Source organism: Falco biarmicus, chromosome 3 (genome assembly GCF_023638135.1).
Source record: "Falco biarmicus isolate bFalBia1 chromosome 3, bFalBia1.pri, whole genome shotgun sequence".
Lineage (NCBI taxonomy): Eukaryota > Metazoa > Chordata > Aves > Falconiformes > Falconidae > Falco > Falco biarmicus.
In genome coordinates this window covers 42319107-42339552 of record NC_079290.1, presented here as the reverse complement: position 1 = coordinate 42339552, position 20446 = coordinate 42319107, and the positions used below count along the sequence as shown (strand labels likewise).

The 20446-nt window shown below is 38.2% G+C and overlaps 1 protein-coding gene across 2 annotated transcripts in view; it reads left to right on the top strand.

The window, feature by feature from the left end:
- C3H8orf34 (chromosome 3 C8orf34 homolog) overlaps positions 1-18340 on the top strand; it is a 167723-nt gene extending 149383 nt beyond the window's left edge. For both annotated transcript variants that reach the window (XM_056333302.1, XM_056333303.1), the window contains exons 12-14: positions 78-580; positions 5799-5892; positions 17309-18340. In XM_056333302.1, coding sequence (XP_056189277.1) covers positions 78-580; positions 5799-5892; positions 17309-17316 — 605 coding nt within the window. In that variant the 3' untranslated portion in view covers positions 17317-18340. The remainder of the gene's footprint in view (positions 1-77; positions 581-5798; positions 5893-17308) is intronic.
- Positions 18341-20446: the final 2106 nt, after the last annotated feature.

The window sequence follows — 20446 nt, the reverse complement described above, 5'->3', positions numbered from 1 at the left end:
AATCCATAGGAGTTTTAAACCACAGAAACAGATTCTTTATTTTCTTTTTGTGTGTGTGTGTGTGTGTGCGCGCACAGATATTGAGAAGGACCTGGCACTATGGGAAGAAGCGAGACTCTCACGAAGCCCTAGTATCCAACATCATAGTTTAGTTACATCTGACCATCAAAGTAATCTTCAAGCTACACAGGGCCAAAACCCGAGGCCTCAGGTGCCAACACAGATGGGGAAGAACATTCAGCTCCAAGGAAACAAATCACCACCGCTGCCGGCTAACAGCAGAACACAGGTCTCCAGCGTTGCAAACAGCAGGCCTCCAACGCCCGGTACGCAAACCAACAGGCCACCAACTCCATCAGCTCCGGGGAGCAGACCAGCGACCCCAAATAGCTTGCTGTCACGGCCTCTTACCCCTAGCAACCACGGAAATAGGGAAGGCGTCATTAGCATGCAAAGAAGCAGATCTTTGACATCTAAGAGCCAAATGGGGAGGACCCTCAGCGCTGCTTCAGGGCTTGCTGTGCAAATGAGTGGAGACATTCTTGGAACTGTCACTACTCAGAGAAGCAGCTTATCAGAAGTAAGATTTTCGATTTAATGTTTTTTGCTATGTTTAAAAGCTGCTATAACATGAAGACTAGATTATGGTTCATATTGAAGTAACATCCGTATACCTAATGTAACTTACTACTTGAAAAAGAACTTTAAATATAACGATGAGAAAATTAGCAAGGAAATACTGCTCAGCTTTGAGAGGTACTGATTAGAGAATGCCAGGATTTATTTACAGAAAACACACTGCAGCACTCATGCACACCAGATTTTCTATGGGCTCTATAGGGTTTTGCTTGCATGATGCACAGCAGTTTTATTAGCCTTACAGTTTCCAAGAGGTGCGTATCTCTGGAATATTAAATGCAACTTTTTTTTTTTTTTTCCTGCCACACTAACAGTGCATAATACTTCCTCGCTATGCTTTTTATTTCATTTTTTGGACGCATTGGAATGATTAGTTAGGCATCGCTGAACAGACAGATTTTCCAAAATACAAAACTGAACTACAGTGAAAAAACATCCAACATTGCTGAATCACTGCGTAGTACTATGTGCATGTTAAGTAGGCTGATTCAGAGCATAAAAACTTCCTGACCCATATTAAAGGCTTTACAGGATTAGTTTTTCTTTAAAACAAAACAAAAGGAAAAAAGTTAAAGTACCTTGTAAATTTTGAGTGGGATCTCCTCTGCTAGCCTTAGCTGCCTTAAATATAACTTCAGTGTATAGGCGGTGGAAATAAAAACACTTCTGAAAGAATAGCCCTGCTGTCTATCGCAGATACATGCCTTACAAAGGTGAGTTTTTTTCTCAGGAAATGCCAGTCCTTCTTTACTGACATGAGAAGGACCTATATGTCTAGATTGCTAATTTTTAATGGTGGAATAAGTCGGTTCCCACCATTCATTACCAATCTCTTTGTAATCCATTTGTCAAAACCTGGAGAGCTTTTTTCCAAGACTGAAAAAAATATCATGCTTTTAGATAATTGTTTCTGAGAAGTATTATTTGTTTTAAAAATCTGTTGCGTATGACACTTGACACAATGTATTATCAGTCTAATGACGACTTAAAGAAAACTAAAAATGTTTATAATAATATTGCTTAGAGATGTTTGTAGGAAAATGAGAGATTTGATACTTAGTATAATCTTGTAATTAAGTGTATGGCCTCCATTATTTATTATGAAAGAAAGGAAATGAGGCACAGATAACTCTAAACCTAAAGAATTTGGGGAAGAAATCTTACTTAAATTTGGTGGAAAAAATCCTCATTTTGGTGTTTGAATGGCAGTGCACTAATCCTGTCACTTGAGCTACTTCTTCACCTAAATTGGATATCCATCTTAAAGACATTGGGACTGAAGGTGACTACAGTTCTATTGAAATTATCTTCACTGACAGTTGAAATATTTCCAAACCAGAAGTTTTCCATGAAAAAAAACCCCAAACCCAACAGTAATTGTAACAAATTTATTTTTTGACAAGCATAAAACCATTGTCTTCTGTTTTGAGAAGTGGATATGTTTGTGTGTTTGAATTTCCTCACATGCCAGAAAATGGGAACTGAAATTCATTTTTAACTAAACATGTTCAGAATAGATGAAGGGTTTCATTGTTTCCCACTAAACACTTCTCTCTTTCTTTCCTTCTTTTTAAGCACCCCTGTTCTTAAATGATGCATAGTCACGTGATGCCAACTAGAGTTATTATATAGACTCCTGAAAGTGCCATGTAAGGAGCACTGCATCTCCACCAAGGGACACCCGGTCTGTCCATCAATCCTGATCTTTCTTGTAATGAGACAGGCAATTAAAAGTGGTTTCTTCCACAGCCTTTCTGTAGTTAATAGTAATAATAACTGTGAGTCCCATTTCATTTGCTGTGACTTGTTACTTCGGTTTGCCAAATCCCAAGCTTTGCTGATAGCTCTTACAATGTGTCCTGGCATACTTTCAATATATGTATTTATATGTTTCATGAACTTTAAGAAATGAGCAATATTATTACCCAGTTTTACAGTTAGAGTAGCATGTCTGGTTTCAACCAGCAAGCCCACTGTAAATCTGGCGTTAAATCTCAGCATTTCTGTGTAGGATCTTACCCTCTGTTACAATCCCTTCTAGAAGTGACTAATTCTTTTCTTTCTCTTTGCCTCCTGGGTACAATAGTACATTAGCTGCTAGTGACCTAGTTCGAACCCTGTTTATCCTTTTCTGGCGTGCATAAGTGACCTTTGACATAATGGAAAATTGTCTTGGGACTAGCTCTCCTGTGAAGGGAAAAACTGCTAATATGACACGTTCATACAGAAGACCTTCTTTTACCAAGCTTTAAAGGCCCTTGGATGTCAGAAAGTAGCTGACGGAGGTCTGGCCAATCTGCCGCTACCAGCCTCATCTTTGGATGCTCTTCTAAGCATCTTCTAAGCTATCGTTGCCCACTGAAGTTCTTGATCACTTAGAGAATTGGGTTTAGACACAACATACACAGGAGGCACCTCTGTTCAGTGACATTTTTTGCCATGTTGGAGATGTCTCCCTGTTTATGGCCACGTGAGTTCATTCTCTTGTGTCACAGCTTCTGTCTGACCATGTAGTCAAATTTTAAAAATTCAAAGGTTGCCTGGGGTAGAAGAACAACAAAGTTCTGGCTCTCTTTGTACTTTTATGGATCACAAAGATGAAACTTGAGGCTGATACTGTAAATTATTTTGCAACTTTCATTGTAGGTTTTGCATCCTCTCGCTGTATAAAAACAGTAAAATAAAAGAAGGGAAATTGCCTTTCTTCTTCTTAGCTTTATGGTGTGAACTGGGAATTTCCACTAGATTTGAATACACTGTGGTTATATTGCCAATCCTATAGAAGATGCTATGATAAGATTTACAGATAATTCTGCTTCCTCACTCGTAGGTGGTGCTCATGGATTAACCTGTACAAAGTTGATACATATTTGATGAGAGTAAGTCTGGTGAAAAGGATGTGATTACTGGCTACCAGGAGCATGTTTTACCATAAGGAGCTTGAATTAAAGAATTCAGAATCTGCATGAGTTTACACTGTGCTGTCACTTGTTTTTTTATCAGGAATTTTAGCATATCTCTCAATGCCTTATGTGTGCTTCCTAGTTTGTAATGCATTTCAGAGTAATGTAACAAGTCTAAAATACAAACATTTTACTGATTAATACTATTCAGAGTTCTTAAGTTTTAGTGAAGTTCATGCGGTAGCTCAGGGTGGTTTAATCTTGTTATAGCACAAATCTTAAATAATTTGGCAAGTACTTAACATATCAGCTGTTAAGAATGTTTTGGGTTTTCTAATGCTCAAGACATAATGATCTGAGATTTTGTGGACAAGTTTCTGCCTCTTGGCGCACATAATATTACAAAGTTCTAACAGGTGTTTTTTATTAGCAGCTCTGTTCAAGGCTGAATTGAATTATAGCAAAGAAATGCTACCTAGAGAAATAGTTTTATTATCTCTATAAAGCTAATAAATCATGGTTCCAAATCCTTTGACAGAGATACTTTTATGCATTTACCTTATCCTTTGGTGTTTGTATAAATTGACAAAGGAATGTTAAATCCTGCTTATCGCTTTAGGATGGATTCCATTGAAGTGACACAATTCTGTGATAGTTATCAATAGCTTTGAGATTAAAATACTGCTGACTCCCTTGTTTACCATTACATTTTCTGAATGCTCGGAATTTTACAATTACTTTATTTATCCAGATGGTTTAAAGTGGTATTCAGTAATCTTTATTGGTCTGTCATAGTTGACAGTGGGAAATTTCAGCTTATTTGAGTATAGTATTGATTAGCACAAGTTTTCTTCCTACTTACTAGAGTACAGAGCATAACTCGATATGATGAGGACTCTCTTTTGGGTCAGATACTTCCACGCTGTTCTGCTGCCTGGCTTAGTTCTTTATTCTGTGGTTTTGGAAGATTAAAAAGTACGCTGGTCAGTGTGAGAGCCTACTGCAAGAATCCTGTTCTGTGAACAGAACCACTTTGCCCAGTTCAGTGCTGTGGTCAGCAACCTTCTCGAACACTAAGCACATTTGAAATGGCAATACATGCATAAGGCCTGGAGCTCCTGCCGGAGCTTGGTGTTGGGCCATTGTGGCAGTCTTTGTGGATTTCTTTGGCAGATTACTAGCAGAATTAGTAATGTACTCCCAGTGAGTTAGATCTTGATTAAACAGCCTTTGGTCAACAAGAACTGATTTGAGTAAGCCGTTTCTGTTTATAAACCAGAGAGCCGAAACAATAACGCTGTAGCGCTGTGCAATACAATTTTACTTTGAATATGTAGATTCTGTTTTTCAGCTGGTGTAAAAGATGACACGGCTATTAGCCCCTCCCTTCTTTTTCAGGTACTTATAAGAATCTGGCCAGTAATTTTATGATATCTGGCTAATGTTTAAGTTCTTTTTTAGAGACTAGACTTGCATGTTTGAGATGCTTTTGAAAATAAAACTGTGCACTCCAGTCTTGTCTCTCACCTTGAATATTGCAAAGGAACCTGTCAAAGTATTTTATATGTCTGTGTGTGTATGTGCTCACATACATATATGTGTGTGCATGGAAAAATATTTGTATATACATACATATATACCTTATAGAAAAAAGGAGGCAATTGTAAAGCATTTTAAAAAGCATATATTCAGTTGTGTATGGATTTTTAACGGTGTAAAACATGATGCTTAGAGTTTTATGGTATCTTGGACACAAAAGTTTCCATAGCATTTTTCCTTCCTAGGCTTTCTCCTTCTCCAATAAAACCATAGATTCTAAATCAAGTTTCAGGTCCCTGTTCTTACTAGATTGGAGATGGTGAAAGTTCAGACAAGTGAAAGCCTTGCTTAAACAAATCATGCATGACATATCTAGGCATAGTCCAAAAACCGTAAGGACAAATGGAATATACGCATTAAGATTTTGTTCTGTGATGCTGCATTTTTAAGATGAGTATGTATATGTCTGTGGCTATAGCAGACAGATAGCTAAAAAGACTTTTTTTTTTTTAATAGATAAATAAATAAGAATTAAAAAAATTCTAGGGAGTCTGCATATTCTCTACATTCTGGTTTTATTTTACAACACGATTATTGTTTTTTTTTTATTGAAGGCTTTCTCCTCTCAGGTTAAGTGAGGCTAGAGTGTCTGCTACAGTCTGCGTTGATATAGACCATTCTCTGTCATTTTATCTAAAATAGATCTCTTTGTGGCAGGATGAATTCTTACAACAGCTTCAGCTTGCTCATCAGCCTTGGATATTGCCAAGTGACACAGAGAGTGAAGGAATGGAAGCTGACCAAGACAAATGTAAGTATATTTGTTAGGACCAGATAATATGTCAAAAACCCTCAAACTAACTTCTCTTCTTCAGACAGTATGACTACAAATTCTATGACGTTTATGCCTGCTCACAGGAGCTTTTCTTATAAATACCAATTAATCATTTGTTTGAGGGCTGAACTTTTTAGGATTGATTTACATAAGTTTTCTAACGGTCACTGAACAATGACGAAATGATCAGAGACCCCAGTTTACTTAACTAAATTAAACAATTTGTCCTGATGTGTTAAAGCATCCGTTCCATGGAAGTAGCATGAAGTTGAAATAGATACTCTGTTTAGTAAATCTGTATTGACCAGCAAAAAAACCCGCAGTAGCTCTGAAAAGTAGAGCCTTCCTCCTCAGGCCTGTGACTCCATTCTCTCTGGTTTACCTGTGTTCTTTTGAATTCCTCTACTGTATGAAAAAAAAAATTCTTAATCACACAAGTAATCCCTAATATCCTGTACTCTTTGAAGCAGTTGTCTTATCATGAAAGCAAGGGGGTCAGCAGGATCATAACCTAATTGACAGAACAAGTAACAACAAGTAACATGCTATAAATTGTAATACATGCAAACTGTAGCAAGTTCTATCTTGCTGAAAATATTAAATGCTTTGCATTTTCTTTTTTAATTCGCTGTAGATTCGTGTATGCAAGGCAGAATATACACACTATTTCCCAACACATTTTAGGTGATATACTTGAACAGATGATTTAATCAGCATGTTTAGAAAATTTAATATATTCTACTAAAACTTCTTTAAACATGCAGAGTTAAAATAAGAAAAGGCCAATTTTATTACAGAATGGAACAGTTGGGTAAGGGATTAATGAATAATAAAAATCATGCCAGATAAATAGAATAGATTTTTAAATTGTGCCACATTAAAAAAATTAAGAGTTTTCTATTCATATACCAGTTTCACAAAACCATACATAGCTTGGGGTTTGACTATGAAATTTCAGTTTACACAGTGAGATACTGAAGAGCATGTGCCAGTTTTTTAACACCAGTACAGTGCTGCAATGAAGTTCTGTGTGTCCAGCTGATTTTAGTCCAAAGCCAGTAAGTCCAGTTTGACTTGCACCCGAACCTTCTACCTGACTTTGGGCTGAAGCTCACCTTAGGAGGCCAAAGGGAGAGCCTGGTACATGCCTTCTCTGTGCATGTGAATTTTCCTCTGTATTTTCTGTAATGAATTTACAATCCCACAAACATTGGTAGGACTGGCTGTGCACACATAGACTGGGGCTGATTATGTGATCAGGTAGACTGATGCTTCAGAACACATCAGATGCACAGCATGGTTCTTTTATAGCTGCTGTACCTGCATTGCCTGGGTGTGGGGACTTCTGAGCATCCAAGATCCTGTACTGTAAGATTCCAATAATCCCAGCAGATCATTGTCACTGCCCAGTGTAAGAGAGTAGTAACTGACAAAAATTTTGGTCCTATCACCAGATCAGTAGAGATGATAGTTGCCTAACTAATAATACTTTTTTTTTTCTGGATCTGATGGTACCAAGAACAGAGGAAGGAAAGAAGGTAGCTGTACTTTCTGACCAAGAGTTCAAGCATATTGTTAAGGGCATTGCCACATGCCTCAAACACTGACAGGTTTGGGACATCAAACACCTCTCTAGGAAGTCTGTTCCAGTGTTTGACCACCCTCTTGGTAAACAAATGCTTCCTAATGTCCAGTCTAAACCTCACCTGATGCAACTTCCAACCATTCCCACATGTCCTATTACTGGACACCAGGGAGAAGAGACCAGCACCTCCCTCTCCACTTCCCCTCCTCAGGAAGCTGTAGAGAGCAATGACATCACCACTCAGCCTGCTTTTCTCCAAACTAGACAAACTCAAAATCCTTAGCCACTCCTCCTTCCAACCCTTTCACCAGCTTTGTTGCCTTTCTCTGGACGCATTCACATCCTTAAACTCGGGTGTCCACAACCGCACACTGTATTCACGGTGAGGCTGCACCAGTGCTGACTTTTTGACCGGCCGGTTATACTGTGTTTGATGCACCCCAGAACGCGGTCTGCCCTCTTGGCTGCCAGGGCACGCTGCTGACTCATGCTGAGCCTGCTCTCGACCAGCAGCCCCGGATCCCTTTCTACAGAACTGCTCTCCAGCTACTCCTCCCAATTTGTGCTTGTGCCCAGCGTTACTCCATCCTAGGTGGAGGATCTGGCATTTGCACTTGCTACATTTCATCCCATTAATCACAGCCCAACGCTCCAATCTCTCTAGATCCCTGTGCAAGGCCTCTTTTCCTTCAAGAGAGTCAGCAGCACCTCCCAGTTCGGTATCATCAGCAAACTTGTTAATGGTGCATTCAACTCCTGCATCCAGATCATTGATAAATGTATTGAACGGGACTGGCCCTAGAACTGAATGCTGAGGAACACTGCTGGTGAATAGTCACCAGCCTGATGCAGCCCCATTCATTACAACCCTGTGAGCTCTGCCCTTAAGCCAGTTCTTCACCCAGTGCACCATGAACCTGCACATCTCACAGCTGGGCAATTTTTCCAGAAGGATGCTGTGAGGAACAGCATCAAAAGCCTTACTGAAATCCAGAAAAACTATATCCACCATCTTGCCTTCATTCATTAGCCAGGTGACCTTATAGAAGGATATGAGCTTAATTAACCAGGGCTTTCCCTTTGTGAACACAGGTTGACTGTGCGGTTAACTGCGGTGTAGTTAACTGCTGCACCCTTTAGAGCAGGTCAATGTTACTACTGTTACAGCTAAAGGAGTAGAACAAAAATGTGTGATCAAAGTAATACTTTCTGTATCTGAAATCTAATAATGATAAATGCTGTTAAAATAATGTTATCATCCCCATCTGAGGTTACATGCTTGTCATTGGCAAGCAGAAAGTGCAGAACTGCCACTGCTGACAAAAAGAAGCTGCCAATTGCTAGTTGTAAAGTGAAGAGTCGGTGAGGGGCTTGGCATACTTGCTGATATCAGTGCTTATAGGCAGAGCAGCTGGCAAGATTGCACATCATTTTTCACCCTAAAGTTAATAAATCTGTGTGGATGTTGTGTATGTGATTTAGTGTTGAGGGGGCCAGGAGTTCGTAATTTATGAGTTTGAGCAGAAGAGCTGCAAAATTAATCTTTACAATAGCAACACCTGTTCTTTGACTCGGCTTTTAATAAATTATATGTGGATAATATTTACCACATTCTTTGACTACTTTGAGATAATAGCAGCCAGGTGTAAAGCTAGTTTTTGGTAGTGGGAAAACAAAGTGCAAAAAGAAAAGCTATGTGAGTCACCTTGAGTTCTTTTAAATTAATACCTTCTGGTTCATGTTCTGCAAGAAAAAAAGAAAAACGGTTTTGGGGTAGCCGTTTCAAATGTAGTCAGATGTAAGAATTTAAAGAGGCTATTTTCAGAGCCTATGATAGCTGAACAGAATTGGGTCACTTTGGCATCTCCCAACAAACATCATTTGCATACAGATACGACAACGCGCATCTTGTCTGTTGGAAATGAGATCTGGGTTCTCAGTTCTTGTAAATCAGACTTTACTTTCCAAATCCTTCAGGCTCTCTGACAGCTTTTTAAAATTTTATCCTTATCAGCAAGATCCAAAGATAACTAGATGTTGTAATTTTTAAAGCTTCATACCAATTATGAAAAAATTTGAAATCAAATAGGTACTCACATAAAAGAGTATAAATGATTACAGCTTTAAAGATTAGTTATGTTAAAGAATGAAAGAAAAACATTTTTAAGAAGCACTGTTGATTTTTTTTATTATAACCTCTATTTCCCCTTTATGTGCTTTATTAAATTTGTGGCTGTATGTCAGAGAGAGAGGTGTGTAATTATTTGCTCTTATAATGTAAATTTTATTATTAAAAACTAGGAACCAATGCATGCTTTTTTAAGAACTAGTATGATTTAGTAATTAAATTTCTTCTGCTTGCTAGATTTGATGCTCTGTACACACTGAGCAAAGAGAAGTGAAAATGGCCAAGGCAATATGATCCAAAATCAAGAGTTTGTAGTTCTTTTTTTATTTTAGTGTCACTAAAAAGCCTGTAGACAGGAGCTCATATGTCTTCCCCCTCAGCTGTCATTCTGAAGACAGAGTTCTCTGTTATTACTGGTAGTAGTTTGTGTGTGGATTCTCTTCAAAGAGTTTTCAGAGGATGCATAGAGATTATTCTTGGAAAGAGGAGGGATCTGGAGAAAATATTTACTGCTTCCACAGTACTTCAGTTTGGTGGAAGTTCTTTGAACTGGCAAAAATATTATTCTTTATGGGGTACTGATGCAAGGGAACAGAAAAGCTCACCTACAACTACCAGAGCATTTCTTGGCCAGCTTTTATGAGAAGAAATTTGGCCTTGCAGGGAACTGGCAAGAGCCAGCTTTAATTTTCCCTTGAGAACAGGTCCTACAAAGACTGCTGGTTGGAAATTCCTGATGCATCACTACCTTCCAAGAACCTTGAAAAGACAGTCTTTTGGTGTAATTTTACCTACTCTCTGTAGTCCTGGCATCGATTTACTGCCCCAAACCCTGAGTCCGCTTTCTTGGGTGCCTAACTTAAGAAGTAGCCCACCAAGCAGTTTTCACCAGGTCTCATAGCCTCGGTCAGTAGAAGATCCCTACCTGAAGTCAGCCCGTTTGGCAGGTGTACATGATAGGTGAATGACGTAAACTCTTAATGAACTTGCTGCTTGGGTAATCCACATTAAATATGTATCTATGTATATATACATATATACATTCCTTTGCCCTCCCTAATCTGCTTAAGGCTTGCCAGTTTCTGTAGTCAGTGGCACACCAAGTGGTGTGGCTACTATCACTTCACTCTAACTTCATCCTGCCAACAGGAGCACTAGGTGCTCATTTCTAGTTTGGCTGATCTGGGAAAAGGCCTGAACTCTCACCTGCTGACCTGTGGCAAGAAGCTTGAATGTTTTTCCACTATGCATCTACAAACTCATCTGAGGTTTGCAGAGAAAGGCCTTCTGCTGATAAATCAAAGCTGATTGTTGGGGAAATGTAGGTTTTGCACTGCATTTGCTCTTGCACTGGTCTTGAAACTCCGCAGTGAAAGACAGTCTGCTGCTGACTTCAACAGCTTTTGAGGAAAACCTTCATTTTCCCATTCAGCACAAATGTCCACCTAGGAAAAAGACCCAAAGAATGAAAAACAGTATTTTGTAACATCAAGAAATTCAGACTGTGTTCCAGTAAAATTCCAAACTGTTCAATAATTGTCTGTGGGTAAAATTCCTTACACTGAGCAAATTCACATGGCTTAACAGTTACTTTTTCTTCCTTATGAAAATAAGTGTTCCAAAGGTTTGGAAAATTGCTTGATCAGCGTTGATAAGGAGGAGTTTACTGCTGGAATATGTTTCTGCTGTGAAAGTTTCCTTTTGCTAGAGTGAGATACTACTCAGTATATGAGTAAGAATGACAGAATCAGGCTTAGAGCAGCAACTGTTGATTACAACCTTTATGACATTAGTACAAACACAATCTATTTCTGTGAGTCAGATTCAGCTGTTTTTACTTGTCTTCTACTCTGATGTAGTATAGCAGTACTGGAAACATCTCTTTCAGTGGGTATGAGTTTAGGGCAAGGCTAGATTTGGTTTCTGTAGGGAGTAGGGTAGTTATGAGGCATTGTTCAAATATAATGGTCAATTATACGTCTGGTTAATAAGAACATGATATTTGTAGTTGGAAATTTTTCCCAGTGAATAGGAAATTTACTATAAATATGCAGTTTTTGTCTAAGAAGTGAATCTGGGTTGAACTGCTGGGACACTTACGCTTCCAAATTCATGTAACTTCTGGAAAAAAATATTGGTATTTTTCTTTTACTTAATATTTTAAGAGTGGTAATACAAACTGGAGTAAAAAAGTAGTATCTCCCCACCCCAAATAACCTTTCTGAGGAGTGTCATAAAGCTTTTGTCTGCTTGGAGTACGAGTAATTTTCCAAATTTCTCCGGTGTGGACAAGTAAGATACATTGTCTGTCATTCTGCCTACCAGTGGCTTAGCTAGGTATTTAGCTTGAGACAGTTCTGTGTCCACTTCAGAAATGGGATACCAGTAAGGATTGTGTTCCTGTAAAGATAATTTTTCCAGGCCTATTGGATGGTCTTGGCTGGATGGTCTTGTAACACCCATAGCTGAAGCTGCTGTTGTAGTCTGGAAAGGAGAGAAAACAATTTTCTAGCATGGAAGCTTGGCTGCTTGGATTTAATTATTTATAGATGGTGATACAAAAGTAGAGATTGATATTAATTCTGCCAGAAGTTAGATGACTGTTGGATAGTGATGGGAGAATTCAAATACAGCTAGGGAAAACTGCAACTAGACTCAAGATTCCTTTTTTTGGAATGGATGTGCTTAAATCCAAAACTGCCATTAAATATTTGGATTCATCTTGGAAAAGTTCACATTGAACTAAGTATTTGGGAGGAAGAAGGAATTTTCCATTGCAGTGAAGAAAAAAATTCTCAAAATTGTTTCAGTGCAGAAAGCTGTTTTCAGTACAGATTCCAAACCTAAGGATATCTTTCCTGCAACTTGCATTATTATGGTAAACTTGGATTCCCAAAGACATTTCATGTAATAAAAAATGACACTGTAATTTTTAAAATGGCATAGAGAATTATCAGGGCACACATTAGGTAAATTAAAAGCTGGCTCACTGAGGAATCAAAAACTAGAGTTTCTAATGGGAAGATGTAGATGAATGGGGCTCATTAGGGTCTTACAGGTTTGCATAATTGGTGGGAAGGACAAGTTGAAGATATTAAATGATATAAATCCCCTGGTGTAATGGCTACATTCCAGTAAAATGCACTTTATTATAACCAGATGAAATGTATTCGAACCAAATGAAATTTATCTGGCACCAGAGAAACATATCTGTCTCTGTTGCAGAATAATGAGGCTTTATCCTGGAAAGCAGTGACCTAATGGCTTTAGGATGATCATGGAAGATCATCTCAGAGTGAGCTCTCAGCGTCACAAAGAAGAGTAGACCATGCCTTGAATGCCTAAAAATTTAAGTAGCAAAGTGATTATTCCACGTCATACCAATAAAAAACTGTGGTTTTCATGTCTTGACGTTAAGAAAGGTTGGAATTACTTGAGAGCTTTCAGAAGGTGATTAAAAACAACCTAGGGTTTGGGAAGTCCTGTTAGGAGTTCGGCTCACCTAAAGACATTCAACTAGGGACCTCGGAGATGACTTGGTATCTGTAGGTAGTCATTTAAATAAAAAAGATTCAACTCATCAGACTGTGACAAAGGAAATTAAATGCTATGTCCTAGCAACGAGGAGCCTTAAGCATTGTAAGCAAAAGTTGAGGGAGGCAGTGAACTTGGAGTTCTTAACACAAGGGGTGATAGGGCTTTCTTAATGACAGATGGTAGATAATCCAACGGGATATTCTATGGGGTCTATACAGGTATATCCGGGCTCTGTACAGGTATGTCAGAGGTCAAACTAGATGATGACAGCAGGGTTTTTTGTCTTGGTATGTATGAATGTACTTAGGCATTCATAAAGAACAGGCTGGATGTGCAGTTTCAGTTGGTTTCCTGGACACTACATGTTAGACATTGATAAAGATGCTCATGACATAATGATCATGATTCTACATTGATGCTACCTGTTTTCTTACAAACCCTTGAAAATGTGCATAAATGTATGTACATGTAAATGCATTTTTTTAATTTTTATTCTAAGGTTTATCCTAGTGATTTAAAACTGCAAAGCTCCACCCCACCCCACTTGTTTTTATTACCATGATTTAGTCCTTAGAATATATAATTTACTTGAGAAAGCAGAGTGCCTCTGAATAAAGTAATGGCTGTCCTTAGTGATCGAAATACCTATACCTGGGAATTATAAGATATGACAGTTTAGATTAATATTGACCATAACAGTTATTAATAAAATACTGTTAAACTTTAGTCATAGAAGTCTGTAGATTTCAAAGCATAGAATATGTTCATGCTAATTTTATCTATGTGAATGTCCAGTATTAAATGGCAGCGTATATAATAGCAGTGATGTAAATATATTTTGCTTTTAAAAGACTTCTTTTTTCTTTAATTTGAAAAACATTTGCAAGGAGAGTTCTAAGCTTTCAGGAAAAAAAAAATATTGGCTGTCCTCCTTAATTTTTTAATTCCATGGAGTTCTATGCCTTGTATAAACCACTCTGGATAGATATATAGGTAAATTCAACAGATAATCAATCGCTAAAAAACTGTACTAAGCTTTATTAGAATTTTATTCAGATAATTCAGTCCTGTGTTGTTGCTCAACCCTGTGGCTGCCTAACATTTGTGCTGCGTGAATCGGGAGGAGCTATGGAGAGTCTGGCAGTGGTGAGCTGAAACTGCTTCAGCTGGCCTTTCAACCCCAAAATACTCATGAAGCAATACCCCTGGTGTTTTACTCTAAAGACAAGTGACTACAACCCTATGAAAACTGTGAGGTGCAGTCATCCTATGGAACTGCATCTGGCCTTTGAGGAGCATATCAGTGAGCTGTTCGACTGGAGGACTACTGTCCAGACTTTGCAGTTGGAAGGAACTGGCCATTTGGTGTGTCCTTCATAGTACAGACCATTGGAAAGAGTGGGGACCAAATTATGCTGATGGGCTCATTCTTTTATGCCTTCCTTGATTCTTTCACTTGCCATGCTGGCTGAGTTCTTTCACTACAGGCCAAGAATATCTTGCTGCAAAACTATGTGTGCTTTTTATTCCATTTAATTGTCCCAACTTTTTTTCAAGAGCTATCAAACACAGTCATCTTTCACCAGTGCCTTGTGTAGTCGTTTATGGCAGTGAAGAAAGAGGACGAAGTAGCCCAGAAGTACTACCAAAGCACATTTGTCATGTTCTATACCTACTTTCCACTCAATTTGTTTGACTGCAGATGACTCCATGACGTGCAAGACCCAGGGAATATCAAGCAGGGAGTACATCCCCTTGGGTTAAATAAAGCCTTGAAAGGTTTTTGGCTCCACAACTGACTGATTCAGAAGAGGGTCCAGATTGCTGCAGAAACCAGAAAAAATGTAGAATGCTGGACTGTAATCCTAGAGTACAAAAATGACCAGGAGCTGAAGGATCTGTGACAGATGTATTTTCTTCCTTTGGCCCAGTATTCTCCAGGCTCTAAAAAAAATTTAACACTCCTTATTATCCTGTTGCTGTAAATGTGTTTTACAAGGACGAAATTTATTCTAAGCCAAAACTGTAGAAATTTCTCTTTTGTCATGAAGAGGAAAGATTTCACATTCAAGTAGGAAAAGCTCTGTAATGGAAAAGGTTAAGATTTTGTGGCATGATTACGGTGACTGTTCTTGACCTTGTCAGGGAGAAAATCCATGAATGTGGAGACTGGGAGAGAGGGATAAGAGAGGAGGGTTCATCCGTGATATGTGACTTCTGTTCATTTTGGTTAAATCTTGTTTGGCAATGCATGGTGCCAATGTGAATGTTACAGCAGGATCTGGCCACACTTGTTTTCTCCATGTCTTGTTGCCCTGAACTGCAAAGTGGGATGATAAAATGTGTTAACTGACAGCAAAGGTATGAGAAATCACCAGTTAATGTTTCTAAAGTGTGTCAGGAGTCTGCGCTGAAATTCTAATGTCTATCTGGATTTCTTTCAGGTGTGATTTCACTAAATTTAAAATGGCCGTAGTTTTTCCAGTTATTTTCCCCAAGTCAGCGGGGTCTTCCTGCTTCTATTTGCTACTTCTAAGTTATTGTCATTCCTTTTTATACTGGAGAAATCAGCCTGTCAGGGTACAAGTCCTCTCACCTACTTTTGCCTGTATAGAAGTGAGAGAGTCTAGTCCAAGCTATTTGCTCTCTGAAGTAAGAAGAGAAACAAAGGGACTGCAGAGGGCAGTTAGAGATATGTCTTACTAGGGGACTGAGACAGGTACACTGAGTCCCATCACTCCTTCAGAGTGTCCTTCATCTCTTGCATTTCCACCTTGGTGCTTCTGTATCTCATGGCAGCTGAAAGTTAATTTGATCTTGCTAATACTATTTCTCATCAGTCAAGAATTCTATAATGCATATGGGGTAGCACGGAATATATTTTCTGGCTGGCATCCCATTTCCTTCTGTAGCTAAGAAGACCACAGTCCCTGGAGTTTTGTGCGTAGCAGTCATGAGAAGAATCTTCAAATGAAACAAGCTTACATGTATTTGCTGTTCTTTTTCAACCCTTAAGACAAATCTATTACTTAAAAGATCAAACTGTGACAGTGCTTGAATATCTGCTAAATGAAGTGCCTCTACAGAAAACAGTTGTTAAACATTAGGTGTAAATGACAAAAAAATACATGTAAGGTTAATAAAAGATAAGAACTGTTGCTAAGATTTCCTAGGCTGTATTTTTTTTTTCTCTGTTGTGATGCAGAAGTTTTCATGGTATGTACCTTGCTCTGTTGAACATCAGTACAGTATCAGATATAAAGTCCAGGCTTATCACCTGGCAAAGTGAAACTTAAAGGTCTTGTTCCAATCGTATTTAATTGATTAGCTGGAGATGATAATGGGAATAGTTTGTTCCTGCCAAGTTTCTTTAATCTCCCAAAGCGGGCTTGCATATTTATATGTTCAAAAGAAGTGATTAAATGTGAAACTGCTGTGCCTGATTTCCTTCAGGGTTTAAAAATGGCAGGATGAAGGCTTCTAAGGTAACATGTGGACCTTTATGCATTCAGCTGTGTAATTAAATGTGGTTGTGGTGTTTATTTCCTGTTTATAACCCTGATTCTCTGACTGGATTTGTGTAATAGGTCCAGTTACAGCATCACGTCTTTTACAAACACTGTCAGGGGTGGGGGGCAGGTTGTGTTACAGTCAGCAACATTTGCAAAACAATATATTTCAATATGCATATGTAAATATTTGTAAAAGCTAAATTTCTGTTTTGCGTTGGGGAAGCTTTTCAACCTGAACACAATCAGAAAATAAAACATTGCTATCTCAGTTTAGCTGATGCATCACAGTCGTTTATTCTGTTTGATTCTTTTTGAAACACTGGTAATTTTTTGTAGTCTCTTACTACTATTGAAAAAGAAGCAGCAGAAACCCCTTCCAAAACACTGAATAATGGCAACAAATAATATAACTAAAGAAACTGTGATTTGCTTCTGGGTGTTTTAGAAATGAAAAGGAACCAGGATTCATCAAAATACTGATCAATGTTGCTTATTTAACTGTGAATTCAGCATTATGGAAAACTCCTACAAAATACAAACACAATGAAGGATTAATTTTCCCTTTTACCCTGTTTTTCTGTACATTAAATTTTAGCCCTAATTTCTGTGTTTTTCTGTTTGATTTCACAGGTTTGTGAAATCAGTGGGATTGTTGAAGAACAGTTCAATTAAAACAAAAAGTATGGTGATCAAAACTACACCTGAAAATTCGCTTTAGTTTATACATAATAATTTTAAATAAAGTTATTTTTCTAGTATCAGCAGTACATAAGTGGAACCACTCTGATATGTGGATGCTGTAATGCACTGAATCAGAGTATTTGCTGTGGTACAGTGGCCTTAAGAAAGAAGGGTAACTGTCACCTTTTAGTGTAAAGTTACAATAATGTTTTTGTTTAGTTCATACCCCTGTTATTTTGGATTGACGTTTGATAAACTAAACTCTGCCTGACCAAAATAAACTTTACCTAGAGATTTTATGTATTTTAACTTGTCTAAGGTTTTCTACCTCTTATATTTTTGTAATCTTTACTCTTTTTTAGATTAATAAACATGAAAGTATTTGCCCACATCTGCCAATGTGTATGTCCCATTCAGGTCTCACAGAGAACTAGCTGTTCACTCATAGTCACCTGCAGAGAGAGGTCAGAAGGGGGAGCGAGTGAATGAGTGTGTGTGTGGGTAGCAGAAACAGGTGTTGCCCTTGCCACATAGCTTTGTATTGAGTTTATCTACTTTGATCTTTAACACAAATAAAGACTCTGTTAAAAAGGGAACATATCAATAAGGAATGGAGCATGCATGCCAAAATAAAGCACCTAAAGGAATATCATATCTATGATAAAGCATTAGTTACCCATATGGATTACTGAAACAAATTTGCTGTTTAAAGTAAGCTAACTGGTATGTGCTGTGTGCTTGGAACTTTAGAAGATGCTTTTCCACAGACATCAAATGAAGGGATGTGGCAGTTGCATTTACTGATTTCATTTACCTGTTAATTCTGTCAAGTGTGTTCTCAGTTTCCTTTGTCTTCAATTATGTACGCTTGGTTCCTGTATCTCGGACACAATGATATAATGAAATTGCTTGCAACTATTAAAAAAATACAGTATAACAAACCATCTATTTGTTTAAGAAATAAAAATGAACTGTCTGTCATGAATGTTTCATAGCGTGAACTTTTTTTGCTCTCACAAACATACAGTGGTAAATACACAGAAAACGTGTGGTCTGTCTTAGTCATGAGCAAGTGGAAGCTAACATCGTGACAAACGAGTACTTGCTATATATATATATCATCATAGTGTAGACTTCCTATATGTAAAACGTTTAGTGGACTGGAACCCCACAGGAATAGTCCCTGGGAGTTCATTTCAGCAAGAGACTTCATTAATTCGTCATCAATAAAGAAAATCTGTTATGCTGTGTGTATTTGCAGTATACTTGAAGACTCATTTGCATATAGGAGAGTATATTATTACTGATACGCTCTATTGAGTCAGTTGTGCTCAGTGAAGCATTCTTGTGAAACTAATACCTCCTTTTCATGGGTTTTATTTGCCCTCAGTGGCCTGCATTTCATATTTTACCTTGACACTACTGAAAAATGTAAAGGTGTGCCTTTATTTCTCCTTCCACCTGCTTCACTGAACATCTGTTGAGCTCCATTCTTTCTGCTTTGTGCCATTACTGGCTGAAATTATGACCATATTTAATCCCTGGGGAAAATCTCATTGACTTCAGTGGAACTAAGATTGCCCACAACAAGATGAGAAAGAAATTAGAATTTGGCAGCATCTTAATTCTGGAAGTTCTTGCATGTCTAAGAACTTGAAGACAATTCTGGCTGGGTAGTTCAGAGAGGTCAGGGACATGTCTGGGTTTGTATTTTGATTAGATGTGAAGAAACACAACGCAAGCTTTATACAAGAAGGCAGGATATCAATCCTGCTTCTGGTCTTCAGAGAGCAAAAAACTTTTCAGTTACAGATGCAGTGCATACCGCCAACGTTCATTAAAACAATTAGCAATTTAGCAAGTATGAGTCGTATGCAAGTGTCTCAAAGTGTGATAGATTGCTTCACTCTTGAGTGGTCCCAGTTGTAAAAACTGTGAAGTCTCAGGCTTCTGAGATCTGGCTGTTCTTGGGACTGGCCGGAACAATGTTATTTTTCAGGGGCACTTTCTAAAAGCTGAAGGGTGAAAGATAAAACCATGAAAATTTTACTTAATTTTCACACTAAAACATGCAAAAATTCCCGTTTGTTTTTTTTTTATTGTTTTAGTTCTCATGTTTTAGACATGATGTCATGATTTTTTAACACTTGTCATTGGCACTACTCCCCCTAAAGCATGTGGCAAGCAGTCTTGGCTGATAGGAGCAGTCAGCCCGGCAACCACTGCTGCCATCATAGAAGAGCAGCCACCTGGTACCCTGACTGTGAACAAGCTGGCAATGGAGCGTAACAAGTCAGGACAACTCCAAGGAGGAGCCGAGATGCACGTAATAGGCAACAAGCAGCTGGGCTTGGGGGGCTGGGGAATATAAACAGCAGCTGGGAAGGCCATGCTGAAGGCATGTGTGATAAACTTGTTTTCACCTTTGAGCTGCAGGAAGCCTTACTCATTTTCTCTTTGACCTTTTTGGCTTCAGGACACAGCTTCCATTTGTTGGTTGCTTAAGGAATAAACTCTGCTGCCATGGTGCCTAATGAATTGAGAGTCAGCTGCAGAGGTTCTTGTTGGTGCTGCTCTAGTTTGGCAAAAGTATCGAGGTGGGGGTTTATTGTTTTGTTTTTAACTCTGCACCAAGCACTTCAAAGTCATCACAAAAAGTTCAGTGTAAGCTATGAAGAAATGTGCTTGCCTCTAGTTGCATGGAACTGAGCAGATTTAGTGCTTTTCAGAAAGATACTTCATGGGTCATTGCTGGTGCTATTCAGTTACTGCTATTCAGTTGATGGAAAAAGAGCCATGAAAAACAGATAAATTTTTCTTAGCCAAATGTTTAGATCTTAGTTTTTAAAAGCATTTACTAACTCAATGTGAGGACATAGTATTCTTTGTAGTAATTGTTAATGGAAATAATACAAATGTATCTCAGTGTATAAAAACATGTAGCTTGTCTAACAAGCAGCTGTCTTTCTTTCAAAGGCCAATTTATGATAAAACTGCTTTTATTGCTGTATGACTTTCTGCCGCTTCCTTTTAAGATCTTCACACCCCTGATACTTTATCTGGATAATCTTAAAAGCAGCTTTAATG